Source organism: Ambystoma mexicanum, chromosome 2p (assembly GCF_040938575.1).
Source record: "Ambystoma mexicanum isolate Mex_15411 chromosome 2p, UKY_AmexF1_1, whole genome shotgun sequence".
Classification (NCBI taxonomy): Eukaryota; Metazoa; Chordata; class Amphibia; order Caudata; family Ambystomatidae; genus Ambystoma; species Ambystoma mexicanum.
Genome location: NC_090923.1, coordinates 1053390797 through 1053412830, shown reverse-complemented (window position 1 = coordinate 1053412830; position 22034 = coordinate 1053390797). Strand labels below are relative to the sequence as shown.

At 45.8% G+C, this 22034-nt stretch overlaps 1 protein-coding gene across 1 annotated transcript in view; it reads right to left on the bottom strand.

Annotated features, from left to right (window-relative positions):
• The window catches only part of CAPN1 (calpain 1), a 597334-nt gene that overhangs the window by 20403 nt on the left and 554897 nt on the right, over positions 1-22034 (bottom strand). Inside the window, exons 18-20 of the mRNA XM_069644966.1 lie at positions 11812-11880; positions 10640-10718; positions 6663-6779 (exon numbers count right to left, since the gene is read on the bottom strand). Coding sequence (XP_069501067.1) covers positions 6663-6779; positions 10640-10718; positions 11812-11880 — 265 coding nt within the window. The remainder of the gene's footprint in view (positions 1-6662; positions 6780-10639; positions 10719-11811; positions 11881-22034) is intronic.

Sequence of the window (22034 nt, the reverse complement as noted above, 5' to 3'; positions counted from 1 at the left end):
CATAGGCATAGTGTGCAGGAGACATGAAGGAAATGCAATATTAATATTCTTGCCATGTTAAATACAAAAATTATAAATGCTTTATTAGAGTTTTTCATATTGTGAAACATTTAATAAGTACCTAATAAAACCCACTTACTACATTATTGCATTACTGCACACAAAACACAAACAGACAACTACACATACAAATATGAGCATATACAGGGAAAGTGAAGTAACCTAACTGATTATCTTCATGCACAGAAACGATTGCTCTGCTTCAAAGCTACTACTTCCCTATGTATAACTATCACATATTGTGACTAGGCCCGAAAGAAAGTAGTGTAAGTGCAATGTGTACAAATATGAGTATATCCAGGGAAAGTACAGTAATAAAAAAAACAACAGAACTATAAGACAGTGTTGATAACCCTACTAATCATCTTCAGACATAGAAAGCATTGCTTTCTTCCAAGTCTGTTTTCTCCTTTGTATATGTTTCATATGCTGTGAGTGGACCCTAAGTGAATTACTGTAAGAACATATTTGAAGTATAAGTCTACAAATATAGTACTTTTTGAATTTTTAGTTCCTGACTGTTACTGGCCGAGATATATCAGTAAAGGAAAAAAGAGTGAGCCAGACATGTGATGTCATCAGTGATGTCATCAATGACATTTGTGATGTCATCTTTGATGTCCTGGGTGTTCGTATTAGCAGTGCACGGTGGTGGCGCGAGTTATGGTTGCTTCGCTTACCATAACTGGCGAATTTCAGGGGGTTTTCGATTTTACTTGGAACGATAACGTCCCTTTAACAAAGTTTTTTCACTGAATTTCATAGGTTTTTAGTAGTGCAACTTAATCATAACACCCATTTAACAGTTTTTGTCAGTGAATTTCATGGGTTTTTACCAGTGCATGCTATTTTCCTACAACTTAGTAAAATCATACTTACCCAATATAGCAATATTCGTGTCCCATTTCCAAAGTGTCACGTTAAAAAACTCTGCCATTTCCCACCTTCCGGAATCATTTTGAACACTTCTATACACTTTTTGCAACTAATTCAACTAGTTTTGCATCCGTAAACGTCTACGAACATCTGACTTCATAGCAGACATTCCGGACAGTGCCACATGACCATATGCTGGCGCGCAGCATGATGACGTGTCCGAGAACCCGTCCGCACAGATCCGTAAGATCTCTGCTTCGCAGACAGTTCAGAACTGCATTTTCTACAGATCTAGGAACTTTCAACTTTAAAATTTCTCTTGCACAGCTATTCCTACTCATTATCCATTAACAATCTAGTACACAGTACATACTTTTAGCAAAACTGCTATTCATCTTAAAATGGCATCAGCTAATGCCATCCCTCCTCCCCAAGAGCCACCACCACTGCTGTAATCAAGGAGCATGCAAAACACTGCCCCCTACCTTAGAAATAACACACGCGCAACGTTTTCCCTTGTCCACCTACCCCTCCATATTAGTGTTTGGTTCCTCTTCCCTCATTTCCCTCCCCACCTTTCGTTCTCCGCTCTCCTGCCAAAAAAAAAAATACATCCAAAAACAACAAAAGACATATTCCTTTAGGAACCACCTTTCATAGTTAAAAAATAGAACAAAAAAAAACATGTATAGACTCCATCTACTTTATATTTCTCAGTAAAGTACATAGACTCAATAAGATTTTCCAACATTTCCATTTGCATTTTGTGTTATGTTACTGGGAATATTGTGGCCTTCATCCTCCGTTCCAGGGACTGGAACGGTGGATACCGGCCCAGCAGCCCAAGTTATCAGCCCAAGCGAATCGAGGGTGGATAACGAGGTCCCTGGACCATTATCCCCCCATTCCAGCCACTGAAATGGGGGATGAAGGCCATTAGCACCCCAGGTTCCCAAAGCGGGAACCCGGGGTGCTAAAAAATAGGATTGTCCTTCCTACACTGGGACGCCTGCCTGCGGCGTCCCGGTGTAGGAAGGAAAATCCTTTTCCAAGATGTCCACCATGGAAAGGGAAGGCGAGGGTTCCATACAGGTCCCTCTTCGCTTTCCATTGCAGCCTGCAGAAGGCAAAAAGAGAACCCTATGACCATATTACCACGAGCACATTTTTCTTCCCTTTCAGATCTATCCTAATTTTGAATAACTTTCCCACAAAGCCAGTCCCAGGTGGACATGGCCACTTCAATCCTATGTTCTGTCTCTTGTGGTCATGGCCAGTAGCCAGATTGTCTGGATCATGACCTTATTCCATGACCCGGACAATCTGGCCACTGCCCATGGCCACAGGCTACCCCTCAGTCACTAAAGGTATACCGCTATTTTTTGGTGCTACATTATGACACTTGTCAAATAATAAAACACTGGCACATTTGCAAAACCATGCTTGTAGGTCCTTGCCAATGCTCCTTACGCAAGTTCGCTGGAAATCCACCCATGTTTTATTTTTTCAAAAGTGTCAAATGTATGCACATACAATCGTCATATTACCTGGCCCCCACGTGACAAAAACCATTCAGACTTTACGAAAACATCTATATCTAGATCTATAATCGTTTTGCAAACCTTTGTGTAGATTTGTCAAATGACACATTTATAAGCCTTTACAATATTTTGGGACCCCGCTCTAATTTTGCTCCCTCTTGACAGAATCCCACTAAACTTCGCAAAAACATGTATATCTACATCTATTATCAGTTTGCCAAATGTAGTGTAGATTTATCAAATGGCAACTCATTTATAAACCTTTACATTATTTTGGGACCCCGCCCTCTAATTCTGTCCCCTCATGACGGAATCCCACCAAACTTTGCATACTCGCTCAGAACCAGGTCAGAAATATACATGGAAAGTTTCATGCAGTTCCATTAAGTGGTCCCAAAGTTATAAGCCATCCAAGAACTGCATTTCACCAACCCTGTAATGCTGTGTCCGCGAACTTTCACAGCACTGTTCGCGAATATCCGAACTGTTCGCGGACTTTCGCGGCAAAAAACACCTGTTGTTTTTTTTGCTTCTTGCAGCCATATCCCATCCTCATCACCCCTCACCTCCCCAGAGATTATTTGATAAGTTTGACAAGTGCAATGTTGTGTTTAACATGTTTTTACGGCGATGTCCGCAGACATCGGCGAACTCCGCGAATCCAAGATGGCGGGCGTTTCCAAAAACCTGACGCACTTCACGGTCTTCACCATCCAATCAGCGAACACGTTGCATGTCCGTGGACATGACGCAAGCCGATTAACCAATCGGTGTCCGCGGACCGAACAGGGAAGTGTGTCCGCGGACCGAACATAGCTATCACACATTTTTTGTGACCTACTATTTGGTCATTTAAAAAAAAAATACTGGACGGATTTTCACCAAATTCACTTTCGGGACCAAGCCGCTGCTCCTGGTCCAAATTTGGTGAAAATCCGTCCAGTGGTTTGGGCTGTAGGTGTGAGCAAAGTTTCTTCCCCATTCAGTCTATGGGGAAAAAAAGACATTTTGGGACCCCCTCTATTACTTTGCCCCCCCTGGACCAAACCTCACCAACCTTATGGATGCCCCAGGCACTTATGGGGAGAGGTTCCCTTGCATGGGCTTCAGGGGTTGTTTTGCTTGTGGGGTTTCGGCTGTCTTGTCTTACACCCAATTGAGGGGCCACCACCCTACTGTTTAACTATGGCTTTTTGGGGATTGCTCTAGTGAATTGCGCCATCAAGGGAAATTAATAGTAAATGCACTAATTGTAGTTTCATCTCATTTGGGGTATATTGAAGGAATGTCGTATGGGGGCAGACAGCCAATCATTTGCTATTGCATTTTCATTGTGTTTAGAATTAATCCCCTGATGAAGACTTTCTGGTGGGCTGATCTGTAATTTGCTAAGGCCAATTAATTTCTGTTGTCTGTCTCTAATGTATGTTGCTTTTTTATGTGTGAATTCATTTTTCATACATTGATTAATTAAAATAACGTTTTTCATAAAGGATCCGTCGGGATTCTATTTTGAAAATATATGTTGTTCCAATTCTCCAGGCTAGTAAAGACGCCTACTTTTTCGTTAGTTCGGTCTCCAATATGTGGCATGGATTGAAACCGGTGGGAGAGTTTAACTTCTAGAAGGTAAAAATAGCTCTCCACTAAAAACAGGATATTGTTCTGCAAAATCAATCAAAGCCAACATACCCAGGACATGGCAACTCTATGTGCCTCAAGGGAAGAACTATGGGAACCTCACAAAGTCGAAGACATAGAATGCCCCACTTGCTTTTTAGTTTCAGTCCTAGGGACATAGCACCAAGCTCACTTCTTGACCACCTCGTACCAAGAATTAAGTCTGCCCCTCCTTCTGGGGCATGTGTCAGGATCACATTCTCACCCTTTACCTGCAGGCTACTCATTAGGACAGTGGCAACACCTGGCATACTTCTAAAAACAAGTATTTCTTCCCCCTTCCTTAGATTTTATTTCTGACGTATGGTTACTCACAAGCCTCGGTTCGCCATCCTCTGTCAGACTCTCCTCCTTTCTCCTTGCACCGAGGCTTGATAGGGCCCTAAGGGGATCCTCATCCACTACCGGTACACTGTTTGGTTTCTCTCTTGATCTGATCTCAGCCAGTGTCTGAAATAGAAATCAGAGCAGGCTTTCTCTCCATAGGAACTCTCCCCCAGTGTCTGGCTTTACGTCCCGAGCTCCTTCTCTCCTCTACCTGCTTACAGGCGACTAGTACAGTCTGCGCAACTACCTGCAACGTACTGATTTTTTTTGTTGTTGCAGTGTTCTTGATTAGCCCTATTGTTGACTTAAATGTCAAATTAGTTATTCCCTACTTTCTGCTTTACTTTGTGTGCCGATTGGTTGTGCTCCCTTCCTATGTACCTGTTCCAATCCGTTTCCCATTGCCTAATAATCCTTCTCAGCTGAGGATACTGACTCTCTCACTGCATGTGATTGTGCCCAAATGGTGCGTGAATGAGTGTGCAAGGACGCAAAACCCTTCCTGCCATTTTCAAGTAAGGTGGAAGTGGTGCTAGAGCTGCACGGCTTCCCCTTCTCCCATCTTGCCTGTTCCAGAATGTGGTTAGAATCTTTTCCTTCCAACTGTCATCTCACTCGAGGGATCCAGCGAGGTTTGCCAGTGGAGTCTGGGTAAGGCCCCTATGTAACTGTGGCTCACATATCTCCCACTCTTCTGAGAAACTGGTGAGCGCAGTTTAGTGCAGGGCTAACTGTAGCTGGGGAAGGGATTCATTTCCCCTGTATTATAGCCCCCAGTGTGCGAGATTGTTCTTCTATCTCTGCCTGGGTTCATTCATAATCCATGCTATGTCCACCTTCAGGTTGCTCTCGATTCAGCTGGACAGCATTTGTGGTCCCAAGAGCCCCACGATGCCTCAGAGTAGGAATATTAAGTCAGACTACGTCACAGTATGCAAAGTGTTTCTACCGGCCCAGGTGAAAAATAAACCATGAGAGATGTGACCCGACCCTGATGCTCTCATCCCCCCATGCTCCCTATCTGAGCCCGGTGACTCTGCTTCAGGATATCTAGACTATAATGAGGTTTATTTATCCCAGTAAGACCTATGTTGGGGTAGATCCTTCAGACATCTGCACAAGACATGAGAGCCCAGCTTATGAGCAGCCCTTCCCGTGGGATTCTGTAGGCCAGAAGGTACCTTTGTGGAGAACGAGAACGTGAAACCCACATTGGAAACATTGAGAGAAAACGCTGCTATATTTGAATTTGCTCTGTGGGATCCCATCTGTCAGCAGGGATCCCTGATAATACAGCCCAAAGGGACGATCTACAATGCAAAAAAGCCCCAGGAAGTAGTGGACCCAACACTGCGATGGTAAAAGATGCTGTTGAGGCACCTGAAGGATCCACACAACGGAAATAGGAAAATAAAAGCAGGGCAGCAGGAGATCAGTCCTTAGGCAGTGGGGCTTATAGGATGGCAGCACGAGTGTACAGGAACCAACACCAACCAAGACGGCATGCATGACCAGGAGACTTCAAGGAGACAGAGTAAGGACCGGAATGGACTACGGCAGCTAACAGAGCTGAAGATGCGTAGTGGCCTGGATAGGACTGGAAGCAGACACATCTGGTCATGAGATGCCAGAGTGGAACCACACCTTTTGTCTAGATTGTTCCAGGATAGGAAAACCCTTTTCAGTTATAGATACACCTAATTCCCTCAGGCGTTTCTCTTAACCTCATCCTGATAACAATAAACCGAGCTAAAATCCTAGTTGTGGGTCATATGCTTTGTCAAGAGAAGAGTTACATTTCTGGGACCATTCCAATTCTCGGATTGTCTGTGAAGGAATCAACTTAATGGGGGAGATTACATTCCAAGTCATTTCAATCCTTGGTCACTCTCCCTGTTTAATAACCTATCAGAAAGGTCTGGCCTCTCTTAAAATTGTTCACCTTTAGAGGTCAGAATGAGATTACAATATCTGCATCCATACCAGGCATAGTATCAAGTTTGTGGAATATCCAAGGATAAGCGGGGATTTCAGAATTGGTGCCAATTCAACCCTTTTGCAGGAATTACCTCTACAGATGACCTTGGTTTCAACACTTCTCTCTTCCTAGCTAGAAAGAGAAACAAAAAACCTAGTGCACCTCCACCAACAGTGCAAACAGAAAAAGAGGACACTTACTCCACATGGTTTCAAGTCGCATTAAACAGCAGACAAAGTTGTCAAAGTCAAGGGCCATGTCAGGCTCTGCATATCGTATGATTATCAACTCGTGAAGGTGGTTGTTAAGTTTGAAACCTGAAACAGTAAAAATAAAAATATGTTAAAGAAATCCTGACATGACTTGGACTTTTTCTCCCCCCCCCCACACCTTTGTGAGCACCAGCAGACCATCTAATACTGGTAGAACAATAGCATTTTCAGAGAAAGAACCAGTGTGCATGTGGCTTCAGGATGCAAGCCTAGCACACAACTTGCCTTACACCACATAGCTTTTAATATAACACCCAGGTGTGTTTGGCAGTGTCTCAGCCTATTCAGGCATCGAGGACAGCCCTAGAAAACAACAGACGCCCTGCATGTGAGGTGGATTGCACTGTAGAGAAACCCAGGAGTATTCCCGACACAGTGCATCAATAAAACAAAAAGGGCTGGGGGCAGTATCAGTCTCATGGAGCCCCTTTTTAATCCCACTCAGATCAGAACGATTTTGACAGCAGTAAAGCTTATTGACCAAAAAACAAAGTTCCTATTTGTTCATACCGATCATGGGCGTAAATTCCACAGACACCTGAAGTCAAGGAATACCATTTAAAGGTTTTATTTATCCCAACAGAAATTAGGAGATTAGGTTATGTGACAAAGGTAGGAACCTGGCCCCGGAAAGAGGGGTCGGGGGACTCCTCAACTTGGGGCCAGTTGCCTACAAGACTATTTGCCAGAGCCAATCCTGCCTCAGAAGCGGGAGTTGGGAAAGCCCTGTCTCGGTCCCCTCTTCATGTGCCAGGCTAGTGTCTCAGAATACCCCTTTTCATCCTCAAATACCTGCCGTACAACATGCTGCCCAGTGTTTTCTCTCTTGCCTTTCATAATCACCGAGACCAGAATTCCTTGCGATGGAGCCCAGAGCGTGCAACCCACCAGCGAGAGATGCACCAGTGAACCTCAAGCCAGCAGAACACTGATCACTGCAGGTTGGCAATCCAGACACTCATCCCATATAGAATACAAACTTTAAAACAGTCTGATTGTAGGGGGTTGCCATTCAGGTTACCTAGGGTTCATAAAGGGGGTGGGCTGAATTGGCACTTTATAGTTTCTGATATCAGTAACCTGGCCCCTGGAGGAAAAAACGGCAGAGATTGGCTCGGTGAACCAGCTGAGGCCTACATCCAATGGAAGGGGTTGAGGAGGATAAAAGGGGACGGGAGGAATGGGTCAGTGTAGGTTGGTCGTGTGCGGTCAAGGGAAAAGATCCACTGAGAAACCAAGGAAGGACGGTGGAGCGAGCGTAGAGGAGAATTGCAAGGCGAGGTGTTGGTTGGTGAGAGGAAGTGGTATTAGGTGGTGAGTGCATGTCTAGAGGGTGGAGAGTGATTGACATTAAGTGCAAGGGAAGGGGGAGTTTGTGATAATGAATGAGGAAGGTGGTTGAGAGAGTGAAAGGAAGGTGACTGTGGAAGAAGACTATAGTATAGAGTAGTGGGGGACAGAGTAGTAGAGTGGAGAGAAGCGAAGGGAGCGGATATTGGAATTAGAAAGCAGAACATCAGAAAGGGAGGGAGAGAAAGGACAATGTGAGGAACAAAAGGGAGGAAAGTAGAAGGAAAGAAAGAACACGGCAAGGAATATGCATCAGAGGTAAAGATTGAGTGAGACCTGGGTACTTGGAAGGCACCACTTCCTGAGATCATTCTTCTTGAGGGAGTAAGACAGAACAGTAGGTTGCCATTAAGCCCTAACACTAGGCAGCAAGATGTAAGACAGTTAGGATTACCGATATCCAGTAATGACCTTGGGTTTTCGGGTACTGTGGGCTAAAGTGGAGGGAGATGCAGGGTAGATGAGAGGGACAGTCCTTAGTTGGACCCTATTAAAATACTTAATAAAACACCTTGAACCGTCTTCGAGACTTGGTGTGTTCATGAGGCCATCTGTGACCGTTATTAGGTTCTTTCAGGCCTATGGGTGGATTTTCAAATACAAAAGTATCAACTTGCTGAATCTTTCCTAGAACTGTGGTTCGCAGACCTTCCCCTTTCCCCCCAAAAGTATCAACTTGCTGAAACTTTCTCAGAACTGTGGTTCCCAGACCTTCCCCTCTCCCCCCAAAGCTTCCACCTTGATGTGTCCCTGTGCTTCATTCTTAGCTTTCTGAAGATGTCTTTCGTCGCACTTCGGAGCATGTCGTAAATGTTGTTCTTGCTTTGGAAATCACATGGCACCACCAGCCCTGGAGCCTTGGGTCATCTGTAAGATGGTCAGGCATCAGACATTTAATGCTATGCTTGGCACTGGGTTTCCTAAGAGTTGACCCCCTGTGTAAACTGTTTGGGGCTTCCCTGGGCCTGCTCCTCTACCACAATACTTCTCAGGTGGGTAAACTTTGGCAAGTCCCCTCTCCATCTGCCCTCTGTCTTGCGCTCATTCTTTTTATTTTAGCATTCACTTCCTCCTCTCCTTTCTGGTACACTTGGATCTCTCCTCGGATGTTCATTATCTCCTGGTCACTCCACCATCCTCCTGTCTCCTCTGCCTCCCTTCTGTTCTCCCTCTTGTCCCATACTGGTTTTGGTTGTTCTACCTTCCCCTCAGTTGCCGTCATATTTTTTTTTAACTCCACTCATTCTGCTTACACTATTTTAATCCTGCTTGGCCTTTACTTTCATTCTCCCTCCATTTCTTTCACTTTTCCCCCTCCTCAGCCTCCATGCTCAATTCTCCCTACTCCACTATCTCTGCAGCATTCTCATGTGCTCTCTTCAGCCTCCTCTGCTCTCTTCAGCCTCATCCACTCTCTTCAACCTCCCCCACCTCCATTCTCCCTTTCTTCCATCCGTCCTCCACGTTGCACCACCACAAACTACTCTCCGCCTCTCACTGTACTCCTGACTTGCACAGGCTTGGCCATTTCCCACTCCCTTTTATCTACTAGTTGGGCTAGCTGCGCGATGCATTTATTTTATGGTTTAAAGCGCAGACCTAGCTTGAGCTGTATGTGATACGTGAATGGTGTCAGATTGGGACTGGGGCTTCTGGACTACAACTTGTGAACCTATTGTAAATAGAGTGACAGGCAGCCCCACGTGCTCTGCCGGCTGAATTTGCTTTAACTCGGTCCACCATTTTGATTTTAGATTGTGGACTATAGGGGTCATTGCTGCCTGCCAGTCAGGTAACAAATCAAGGTAACAATATAGTTTTCAGGGACTCTCACAAGCCTGCAGTGTTAAGAGTTCCCAGTCCACAATGGTTTCTTGATTAACGGCGGAAGGCTTGCATGTGTCTCAATAAGTTCTCTCCATCAGCACAGGGCCCTTCATGGGTACCTGCAAACACGGATCTGCAAAAACTGATTTCTGCAGCACCCACTATAGATTTTCTGATAAGGGGATACCCTCGTATCTCGCAAATAGGGCTCAGGGTTAGGGTTCTGAGGGATAAAGCTGAAGTTAAGATTGGACTGTTTAGCCAGCGGGTTAATTTGTATATAGCCCCTCCAGAGCCTGGATCAGAGAGCAGGTGGTGGCTCTCTGGGTTCCCTAGTCCCATCACTTACCCTCCAGCATGCGACTTCGGCACACCACTTAGTCCTCAATGGTGGGCCAATATTACTTGAAAAAACGTTGTCAGAAAATAGACTTCTTCCTTCCTCCTTCTCAAAGTTTAAGGATACACCCATAGCATCTATACCTCACATAGAGCTAACATCATTGGAGGTGCTATATCATGAATTGAGAAGGCCCCTGATGGGCCAGGCTCAGAGTAGCCAATCTGAGCCTTCTGTAATCTAAGCTGGGGCAGGTCTCCTACTCGTTAACCATCCCAATCCATATTCTAGGGAAATTACAGTAAGGGTGTATGTGAAATCAAGGTAGGTCTCACCCAAAGAATCTCATAAAACAATAGGCAATAAATGCAAAGCACAATAAATTCACCAGCAGATTCGATGGCCAGCCGCATTTCGTAGGCACTCATGCTCCCAGACTTGTCCAAGTCAAATTTTCTGAAGATGGTCTGTGAAGAACAAAGACATCCATGAAAGAAACAGCGTGGGCAAAAGTAAAACAGAGCAGATACACCCAATCTGAGGGCCTCCAGAGGCAAAGGGGATCAGATAAGGCCTCCTAAAGGTTCCAGTAGGTGGCACCAAACACTATAAATCTATCCTAAAAAAATGGATTTGGCAAACCTCTCCGAACTGAATACCTCAAACCAGTAGGAAACTGGTTAAGAGTATTCCAAATGGAAATTAGGAAAAACATTCTTGAATAACTGTTTAAGAAAATGCCCTGCATTTCCCAAGGAAAATATGGGTGAAACCCCGGATAACGTTATCATAATCTCTCAGTACAGTACCTAATGTTAACAAAATGATCAATATTAAAATTATTCATTTGAATGAGAACATAGAATTCAAATTGCTAAAGTTAGTTTCCTAAAAACATCTGTAAAATGAAATCGATATTCCAGAAATCTGACTGCAAATCATTAAATATGGCTAAAACAACTTCTCAGAAACCCAAATCTCCCTAAAACGGTTACAGAATTAAACAATGAAATATACTTATAGGGTGAGTCCGTTATCACAATTGGGAACAGGTGGACAAGCCTTAAAGCAGTGGGTCTCAATATGAGATTGCTGGTAGTACCGGCAGCCTACCGGCAATCTCAGTTTACCGTTTCCGCCACCCGATATCCTGGTATTACAAGATAATACATTCCCATAGAGTCGGGAACCACTGAAGCAACAGAACCATTGCTAACGGTGCCAGTGCTTCAGTGAATTCTCTGTCGATAGGGGCCTGCCGGTTGTTTACTGCCCCTACCGACAGACTCTGACCAACCCGGTTTGGAAAAAATGACAGCCGTTTTACCAGCATTTATTCCCTACCAAATTACTCGTTATCAGGTCAAGTGTCTTGGAAAGAAGCTTTAACTGAATTGTCTTGCCTGTAGAATTGTGGTTGAGGTTAGCAGTCTTACCTGGATATGTTCAAAGGATTATTCTTCTATTTGGTGTGAGCTATGCATAGATTTCAACTTAAGAGTTTCTAAAACACACAACAGCAAGGGGGTTGGAGAGTCTGAGGGCAGTAATGTGACTTACCAGGTAGTTCTTAATTTTGTTCCATAAAACATTAAATTCCACCAGGCCCAGTTTGCCATCTCCATCTTTCTATAGTAGGCCAGTTAAGGAGAATTATCAAGGTAAGTTTTCAGGGTGAGATAAAGTAGGAGAATTTGAAAAAGATTATTTTGGCCCAAAGATGTATAATACTGAAGAAAATTGATAAACCATGTTCTGCTCAGAACTCCATGCAATTACTGCAAACAGAAGGAACAATGGAAGTACGAGTGCCCCAACAGGATAAGAGACAGAGAGAGACAGAGAAAATAGAACATATTGCTGTAAAACAAGTCCGTCTTGGGTGTTTAGACTCCCCTCTCCTCCAATACCCCAACTATTACAGAAAGACAAACCAGCCCTGAAAGCTTTCCCCTGCCCAAGCCCCTTCTCTCTCATCTTGCCTCCTGTCAATTCTCCTTCTGCACTCTTCGCCAGATGCCTCCAAATGAGTTCCTTCTCCAGATTCGGTCTTCTGGAACAGGGCCTTTCTTTTATAGAGCCTTGCCCCACACCTCTATGGCTGAAGGGAACTTAAGTGTTTCTCCCTATGCAGCAGCTATGGAAACAGGCTGATGATGCCTCTATTCCCAGGGATGGATTACAGTTCTAAGGGGGGGACTTTGGGGTAAATTGGTCTCTTCATATGGGCGGTTGTGTCTCTGCTTGCCATACTCTGGCCCACCCTCAGCAAGGACTCACTTAACCTAACAGGCCTTGGGGGTGGAAAGCATGAGGGGACTCCTGTTCCAACACCATGTGGTGTCTGATTTGATTTCTGCATCAGTGCGAGGGAAGTCAAATGTGAAGGCACTACTTGCTCTGCAGGTCTGTCCACTCAATTTCCTTAAAGCGACAAGGGCTGTGAAAAACCCTGTTACACACAGCCTGGTAGCAGTAGCCAAGGGATCGTCCCCATGCCAGCATCACCTGACTTGTGGTGTCAACTAGCCTGCTTGGTGAACCCACAATCCACCAGTAAGGTGAGGCGGGTGACTTCATCACAGTACACCCAAAGTGGGATTCATACCCGAAAGAGGAACAGAACTTGAACTTGTATAATTTGCTACTCTATAGAATCTGAGAAGTTAATTCTACTTGCACAATGTCAGATCCCTGGTTGTTCTTGATGATTCAACACTAAGATCCTCAGCTGTCAATGGCAAGAAGCAGGGTTAAAAGGCACTATCCCCAAAATGGCTAAAACATCCATCTCCGAGATCTCTATAAACCTCCATGTCTCCCTTTTTCCGAGACATCTGTTCTATAAAATGCAGAGTTCTTGAGGGCTCTGCAATCTCACCCGGCACTGTCACAGGGTTCAACCTACGACCAAGTAATTCACCCGACAATACCTTATAGTTTACTATCTTAATTGGGGGGGCTTAGTCACATGAATGGGCAACTCAAATAGAAATGGGATCTTTATAAACAAAAGTTTGGTGAGGATGGTTTTGCTTAAATTGTCGGGCTCCTTTCCCTTCACTTGTCCAATTTCTTTTTCCAGGATGCAGGGTTTTAGGCCTTCATTGCCTCTGAGGTGATGTCAGTTCGAAATATTCAAAGCCGGCTACCTCACTCGTCCTGGCATTACAAGCTTTAGGGTGACCCAAACCACTTCTTGGTCTGAACTAGATGCAGGCTTTGTAGCGTCCCATACCCCATGACTAGGGTTTCCTTTTTACTTCCTGTGATGTTTTTCCCAAAACATTGAGAATCTGTGTTTATCAGTGTTTTCCTGTTTGCCCCTTTAAAAAGAAATTGCAGATAACTGTTTTTTTTCAGTGTAAACATAGAAATATTAAATTTTTTCACTGAGTGCAAAAATTGGGTAATCTCTGTCGGTGCAAGAGGTTATGAACACTTAAGTTAAAATGTTTGTTCCTGCATATGAACCACATGACCCACCTAGTTAGATTTGTGTCGGGGGACTGATTTGGCAACCACATTATAGCAGTGATGATGGGTGTGTGTGTGTATGAAACCTGGATGGGTACAGCGCCCTCGCATCACTCAGTGTTAATGGGGTTTTCCTAAAGTCCCACTTGGAGGTAAGACTTTAGTAAGCTATCCAAGTGGTCTGTGGATCCCCCAACTCTTAGTATCAGTCTGTACTACTGCTGGATATGAAACAGGTGGTGGTGCCGGAAACACGAGAGCAACTGAAGAACAAGGCAAAGGGTATTACATCAAAAATTCATTTTGTTTTGTTATAGATTGTAAAAAAGTCTTTAATTCATTTTGTAAAACACATCCTATATAACAGACATTCATTCATACTAATACAGCTCAATACAGCTCTAAAAATAGTACATTTACATTTTTTAAAGGGAAATGTGAAGAAAGTGCAACAACTGTTCCATTGTTAGAATAAAAATTACGCTTTCTAAAAAAACAATTAATGGGATCAAAAGCAGTGACACTGGAAGTGTTGTTGACATTTCCATTACACAGAATTTGTATCTGTTTGCTTTTGATCCCATTAATTGTTTTTTTAGAAAGCGTAATTTTTATCCTAACAATGGAACAGTTGTTGCACTTTCTTCACATTTCCCTTTAAAAAATGTAAATGTACTATTTTTAGAGCTGTATTAGTATGAATGAATGTATGAATGTCTGTTATATAGGATGTGTTTTACAAAATGAATTAAAGACTTTTTTACAATCCATAACAAAATAAAATTAATTTTTGATGTAATACCCTTTGCCTTGTTCTTCAGTTGTTCTCGTGTTTCCGGCACCACCACCTGTTTCATATGTATTGTTTTACCTCTAGGTGCCGGGTTTGGAGGTTCCCACCATTGTTTGTTGGTGTACTACTGCTGGAACCTTGCTAGAGTGGCAGAGCAGACAGGCGTATCGTATCATAAGAGGAAGATCTGAGCTGTAGATAAGGACACTACACCTTTAGTAGTGCACATCAAAGAAACACTTACACATAAACCTAGATTAAAATATAGATGTATTAAATTTACACCAGAATCACTTTAAAATACTTAGCACAATAACCCAAAAAACTTAGGAATACTTTAGAATACTTTTCAAGGCCACTGCTTAGTTTGTAGTTGCTTACGGTTACATTTGTTACAGTTTTTGACAGTAATGACAGTTCTATCGTATTATCAGTAATAATGTGCACTTGCGAATCTTAGCAGAAATACAGTAAAGTCTCGGGAGGATAGCTCAGCGGCAACGTGCTCACTTTGGAAGCAAGACGACACGGAGCAACACTGGTTCGATCCCCAGGTCCACGCTTAGAAACCTCTGGGTATTAAGCGCATGATAAATAACTAATCATAGCATATCATAACATTTACGCCACAAACAAAGGTAGTGACTTTTGGGAAGGAAAATAGATGGTTAGTGCAACACCAGCAGTTCTTAAGGTTTTACAGGCAGTTTCTTCGCACAGCAAGTCTTTTAGTTCCAGAACAAAACCCTAACTAGAGGCAGTTCGGAGAAGGCTTCAAAGTCTTGCCAAGCAGCAGACTATGAAAATTCCTGTGGATACTTTACAGTCTCTAGTCCCTAAGATGCAAGAGGACACAATCAACGTTGGAGACCCTGTTAAAGGACTCACTAAAGGGAGACAAGCAGCGGCTTGAGTCGGAGGTAAGAGGGGGGGGTACTCTGGCCACCTATATGTGCACTCCCAACGCTTTGGAGGGACGTCACGGATCAAGGTAAGCAATTAATTAATAAGTCATTTATAATGCACCTATACACAAGTGTCTCAAGGCGCAACCAGGCAGGGAGGGGAAACAGGGGAGAACAAGACAAACAATCTTACTGAGCCTAGTATCATTTAGATTGTGCAAGTGCACAGACAAGAAGTGCAGGGGAGAGGAAGGGGGAGAAGTGCACCCAGTGGACAGTGCCCTGGGTTAAGTTCACGGAGGGCAGGGCCTCCAATGGGAACATGCCCTGGAAGTGCAAGGAAGGCCAGGTGGCAATGCAGGGGGACGCAAAGGCAAGTGCTAGGGACTGGGCAAGGGAGGCCAGGTGTCCTATATGACTCAGAGGAGCAACAGGCAGCAAGTCACGTAACTGAGCAGGAGGAAGGGAATGATAGCAAAGGGAAGGCAGAGAGAAAATGAGGTGGGGAAAGGTTAGCAGGGGAGAATCAGAGAAAAGGAAGAGGAGAAATGGACAGTCTTGAGGAGCTTGCGGAACTTAAGGAGGTCTGGCTCAAGGCGGAGAGTGGCAGGGAGGCCATTCCAGAGGAAGGCACCTGCAGAGGAAAGAAATCTACCACCCAGTCTCTGCTTGGAGAAGCGACTCACCCGCAGAGAATTGGAAGTCAACCGGAGCGGAGGGCTCTGGAAGGAAGGTACTTAGGACGACAGCATTGGAGATAGTACGGGGTACGGGCCCCGGCCGCAGAAGGCCTTGTGGACGAAGCAGCGGGTCTTCAACTTGATCCTTGCAGCCACCGGGTGTCAGTGAAAGGATTTCAAAGCTGGAGAGAAGCAGTCCCCACGACCCTAGGTGCCAATGATAAGTTTTGCGGTCCTGTTTTGGATGAGTTGCCAAGGGCAGCGTTGGTAGATTGAGAAAGAGGCTGTTGCAATAGTCAAGCCTAGAGAGAACCAGGGCTCTGGAGACAGTGAGCTTCTGGGGGAAGGTGAGAAAAGGTAGAATACCTCTGAGGAGGTGCAGTTGGAATGGGACTTTCTGGAAATGTCTGATGTGTGGAGAGAAGGAAACAGTGGAGTCGAAGATGACCAAGAGGTTTTTTGTCTTACAAGAGGGTGAGGGCCAGCCAGAGTGAAAGTGGAAAAGCAGGAGCAGCAGTCCCAATGAGAAGGATCTCCGTCTTACTGGCATTAAGGCAGAGATCATTAGAGGCGCACCATGCCTGAAAAGCAGAAAGACAATCCGGGATGAGCGAGGAGGAGGACGAGGGTAGCCTGAAAGAGACTGCGCGTCATCCGCATAACACTGAAAGTTAGAGGAAAAGTTAGAGATCAACCAGGGAGAGAGGATACCTTTCTCCCCAGAGTACCTTAGGTTAGAAGAAAAGATTGTGGCTGGATTCTTCTCGATGTGGCCGCGCTGGACCAGACCTCTGGATTCCTTGGTCTGATAAAAAAAAGGCAGGACAAAGGACGGGATCTCTCAGTAGCAGTCTCGAGGGAGGACATCTGCCACACCTTTCAGCAACTTCTCTGGTCACTCTGCAGATTGGGTGCCTTTTCTGCAGCACCAACAAAGCATGCGATTCGCCCGGTCAATCTTCTTCGCTTCTCACAGTCCCACACTCTGCTGAGGGGGTCTGGGTGAGTTGGATCGGATCTCTGGAGTGTCCATGAGGATTCAACAAAGACTTGGACAAGCTGCCTACCGGGCCTGCTGCCCCCACTGTATTGAACTTGTCTGCTGCACCCACTGTATTGAATTTGCCTGCCGGGTCTGCTGCACCCACTGTATTGAATTTGCCTGCTGTGCCTGTTGCCCCCATTGCACCCAATCTGCCTATTGGACCTGCTGCCCCCATTGTATTGAACACACCTGTGCCTTATGCCCCTGACACAACTATCATGCATACGCATGACCCCATGGCCATCTCAGCCACGGCCCAACCAACCTCCACCCTTGAGTGTGCTCTAATAAATGCCTGCTCAGTTCCTTCACATGCTCTAGACATTCATTACTTAATTCTCAAAAACAACACTGACCTCCTTATTATCACTGAAACCTGGCTGAATGACTCATCTGGGCCTGCCCTCTCCCTGGCCATCCCAGACGGATACAATATTTACAGGCAAGACCGACACCTTCTCAGAGGTGGGGGAGAAGCCCTCATCGCCAAAGACAAACCTCACCATTAGGAGGATCGAAGGAGAACTTTGCCACAGCTGCAACTACCTTCCCCTTAGAATCTATCTTTCCCCCAACCACACCTTGACCCTTCATATTGTTTACCGACCTCTGGGTCTCATTGCCGAATTCCAGGAATCCCTCATCCAAGCACTCAGTGAACCTAAAGAAAAAATCCAAAGTCCTTCTCACAGGTGACCTTAACCTAGGCCTCAACGACCCTAATGACGCCCACGCGGCCGCCCTAAATAAAGCCCTCGCCACTCTCGGATTCTCACAAACGATCTCGAATCCTACCCACCTCAAAGGGCGCTCTCTGGATTGGGTTGCCCACCACAACTGCCCAGTGCTAATCACTGGAAACTCTCCTGTCCCGTGGACTGACCACCATCACATCCAATTTGACCTGCACACATCTAAAGGGCCCCCCAAACCCACCATCCCTCTTCCCGCAGCTCTCGCCAGAAGCTCCCGCTTACTAACTGTAGAAAGGATCACGCCCTTCCTTGAGGTACCGGCTCTCCAAGCCCCCTTTTCAACTGACCCTGACACCCTTTTTTAAAAAAAAATTATTTTATTGATTTTATGCAAACAAAACAGCAAAAACCAAACAAGCAGCATAATCATTACAGTTCCATTACACATCAAGTTGTCTTAATCACTGCTCCCACTAACCCCCCCCCCGCCCCGTGAGCCTATTTGTCACTCTCATTCAATGTTTGGCACTTGGGGCCGGGTTTCGTTCTCTTCAGAGTCTGTTGGATCTGATATTACTCCTAACAATTCTGCTATTAGCGTTTTCCAAGCCAACAGGGTGCCCGCCTCCCCTTCATCAGCCCGGCTACTCGCTTCTTGCCATGCCATCGTTTCAGCCTCCGCCCATTTCTGCAAGTCCTTCCACCAAACATCCACCTTGGGTTTGTGGCATTTCTTCCACCCCATGGCGATCCTACGTTTCACCAGCACATACGCCAGATTTCTCAGTTTCTCAATATGCCTGAGTTTCCGTGGCCTAGGAAACCCGCCCAACAAGCAGGCCCAGGCCGTGTCTGTGACAAGAGTAACCCTTTTATCAGCCAGTTTCTGCGCCACTTCTCCCCAAAAACACCTGATGATCGGGCACGACCAAAACATGTGTGTCATGTCAGCATTCTCCAGGTTACATTTAGGACACTTGTATTCCAGCGTTTTGGAACTTAGATATCCTCAAGGGGGTCATGTATGCCCTATGCATTGCATACAGCTGTATTTGTTTTAATCTGGCATTCCTAGACACTTTTTTGTGGTAGCCCAGGGAACGCTCCCACACCCCATCCTCCATCGGGGCCCCCACTTCCGCCTCCCAGTCCAGTCTCAGATGTGTCAAATCTTTCCCCGCCATAGCCATCACCATCTCATACAGTCTCGAGATCTCATGACCTCCTTCGGATATGTCGTATATTGCTCCCAAAACTGCATCTGGTTCTTCTATCAAAACTGTCTCTGGCCAGGTGTTCTTAATTATCCGTACCAACCTAATGTACGTGACATATTGTCCCGTGTGTAGCCCCGTCTCTTCGCTGAGTTCTATGAATTCCTTAATGGATCCCTCTTGCCAAACATCGCCTAGCGTTGCCAGCCCCACCGATTCCCAGCAGGTCCTAACAATCACCCTCAACTGATTATCCCCTCCTGCCAAAGCAACCAGCGGTACCTGCGGGAGGCACGGGCATGGGACTTCCATCAAACGACAAGCCCTACGCCAAACTTTCCATCCAAGCCTCAACATCGCAGGACGCCCCTTCATTTCGGTATCAGACAGCCAAATCATTTCTTTCAAATAAAACGGGGCGCAGTCCTGTCCAAGCACCCTGTGCTCAGGGGTCACTTCATCAGAAAGCCACTTAGCTACATATTGTAACTGTCCCGCCAAATAATAAACCTCAAAATGAGGCAGTCTGATACCTCCTTTTTCATAAAAGTTCTGCAATTTCCAAAACGCCACTCTGTTTCAGGTACCGTGCCACAGGAAGTCCCTACACATGCTGTTCAATTTACTAAAAAACTTCTTGGGTATTATGTATGGGATATTACTAAAGTAATGCAGGAGTCTGGGCAGAACTATCATCTTAAGCATAGCCCCCCGCCCCATCATCGCCAAGGGCAATCTTGCCCAGAACTGCATGCTGTTCCTAATTTTCTCGACGGCTACTTCCGTATTATGTCTGTGTTGTTCTTCCACCGTGTGATATACATCTATGCCCAAGTAACGAAAAGAGCTAGTTGCCCATGGTACCTGTAGCACCAGTAGTCTATCTACAGGGGTCCCCTTATAGCTACCCAGCGGGAATATGATGGACTTTTGGGGGTTCACCGATATGCCCGACAACTCTGCGCACCTTTCCATCACCTCAAGTATGTATAAGAGATTTTCTTCTGGGTATTGCAAGTACAGCAACAAATCATCTGCGTACAAGGATATCAAGTGTCGTTCCCCTCCTACCTCAATGCCTATCGCATCATACTGTGCCCGAAGGCATATCGCCAGAGGTTCCAGGGCTAAGATGTAAAGCATCGGAGACCAGGGGCACCCTTGTCTGGTGCCTCTACCAAGTTGCCATCTCGCGGATATCACCGCTCCAGTTCGGACCCTGGCAAGCGGCTCACTGTACAACATTTTAGCCCATCTGATATAGCCTGGCCCCATACCATACCCTTCCAAAGCAGCCAATAGCCACGACCACTTGACCGAATCAAAAGCTTTAACTGCGTCTAGAGACACTATCGCCATCTCACCCTCGTTCTTACTACCCCATTCCACCACCCGATGGAGTCGCCTATGGTTGTGTGTTATGTTCCTGTTCGGGACATAACCCGTTTGATCAGGATGTATGAGTCTACCAATCACTTTCTGCAGTCGATTTGCTAGGACAGTCGTGAGAATCTTGCTGTCCTGATTTAGCATTGACAAAGGCCTGTAGGAACCACATCTATGCTCCGGCTTATTGGGCTTGGGCAGCGGTATTATAATCGCCTCTCTGAGTGACTCAGGCAACCGTCCTATCTCAAACGATTCATTAAGCATGTCCAGCATTGGGGGGAGGATTTCCTCTCTATATACTTTATAGAATTCGCTGGGGAACCCATCTGCTCCCGGGGTCTTACAGGTAGGCAACTGCTTCACAACCTCCTCTAACTCCTCCAACGTGATTGGCTCATCTAACTCCTCCCTCTCCTCTTCACTTATCTTGGGCAGTCCTATGTCTTCTAGCGTCTCGATTATCCTGCGTTGGTCACCCATCTCATCATCTCCGTACAGTACTCTGTAATATTCCATACATTCTTTGTTAACCCCCTCTTGCGTGGCCACTTCCTCCCCGTCCTCCCTAATAATGGTGCTAATCGGAGGCCTAGGGGTCTCGCTTTTGTATAGCCAGGCCAAAAGGCGGCCTGTCTTATCTCCCCCCGCGTGCTGCCTCTCAACATATTTCCTATAATTGAGATTGCAGAGTCTTTCCCAGTGCCCTGCACATTGTTGCTTTAGTTGGAGTACCAGCTCTGTGTCTACGTCACCGCTCTTCAATGCTGTTTCTAGCTCGGTTTCCGTCCTCTGCAGGTCAGCCAAGACCCCACCCTGTAACCCTCTTGACTTAGCAATGGCCGCCCCCCGCATCACCACCTTAAAAGCTTCCCATAATGTGCCCGCAGAATCAACACTCCCAGTATTCTTCTCAAAGAAGTTGGTAATCTCTTCCCTTATATCTTCTCTAAAGACTGGATCTTTAAGCGCCTCCGCTCGGAGGCGCCATGTAGGGATCTTCGCCCTCGGGGGGCAATATTGCCATCTGAGGATCAGGGGCGAGTGATCCGAGAGGACCCTAGCCCTATATTCTATTTGGGTAATCTCAGACATCACATCTGCTGTAGCAAAGACGTAATCGAGCCTAGTGTGCAGTTGATGCGGGGCTGAATAGTGCGAGTATTGCCTTTCAGTGGGATGTTTCATCCTCCACGCATCTGTAAAGCCAAAATCAGTTAGCAGTGTCTGCAACGCTCTCGCCACTGGGCCAGGCTTACCCACCTTGCCATCTGATCTGTCCACCACAGGATCCAGCACACAATTAAAGTCCCCACCCCAGATCACCGCGCTTCCTATACACGTACTAAGATTGGTACACAGGGTGGAGGGTCTGGGTGGAGGCCCTTTCTGAAATATGCTGCTGTGTTTTGGTTGGGGGCATACGTGTTTACTATGCATACCTCCCTGCTCTCCACCAGCCCTCGCAATATCGCCATCCTTCCATCAGTTTCAACTACCTCTTGTATCGATTTGAACGGGACATGCGGTGCCACCCAAATTAACACACCCCGGGCGTATGCAGAGTATGGCGAGCCCACTACAGTCC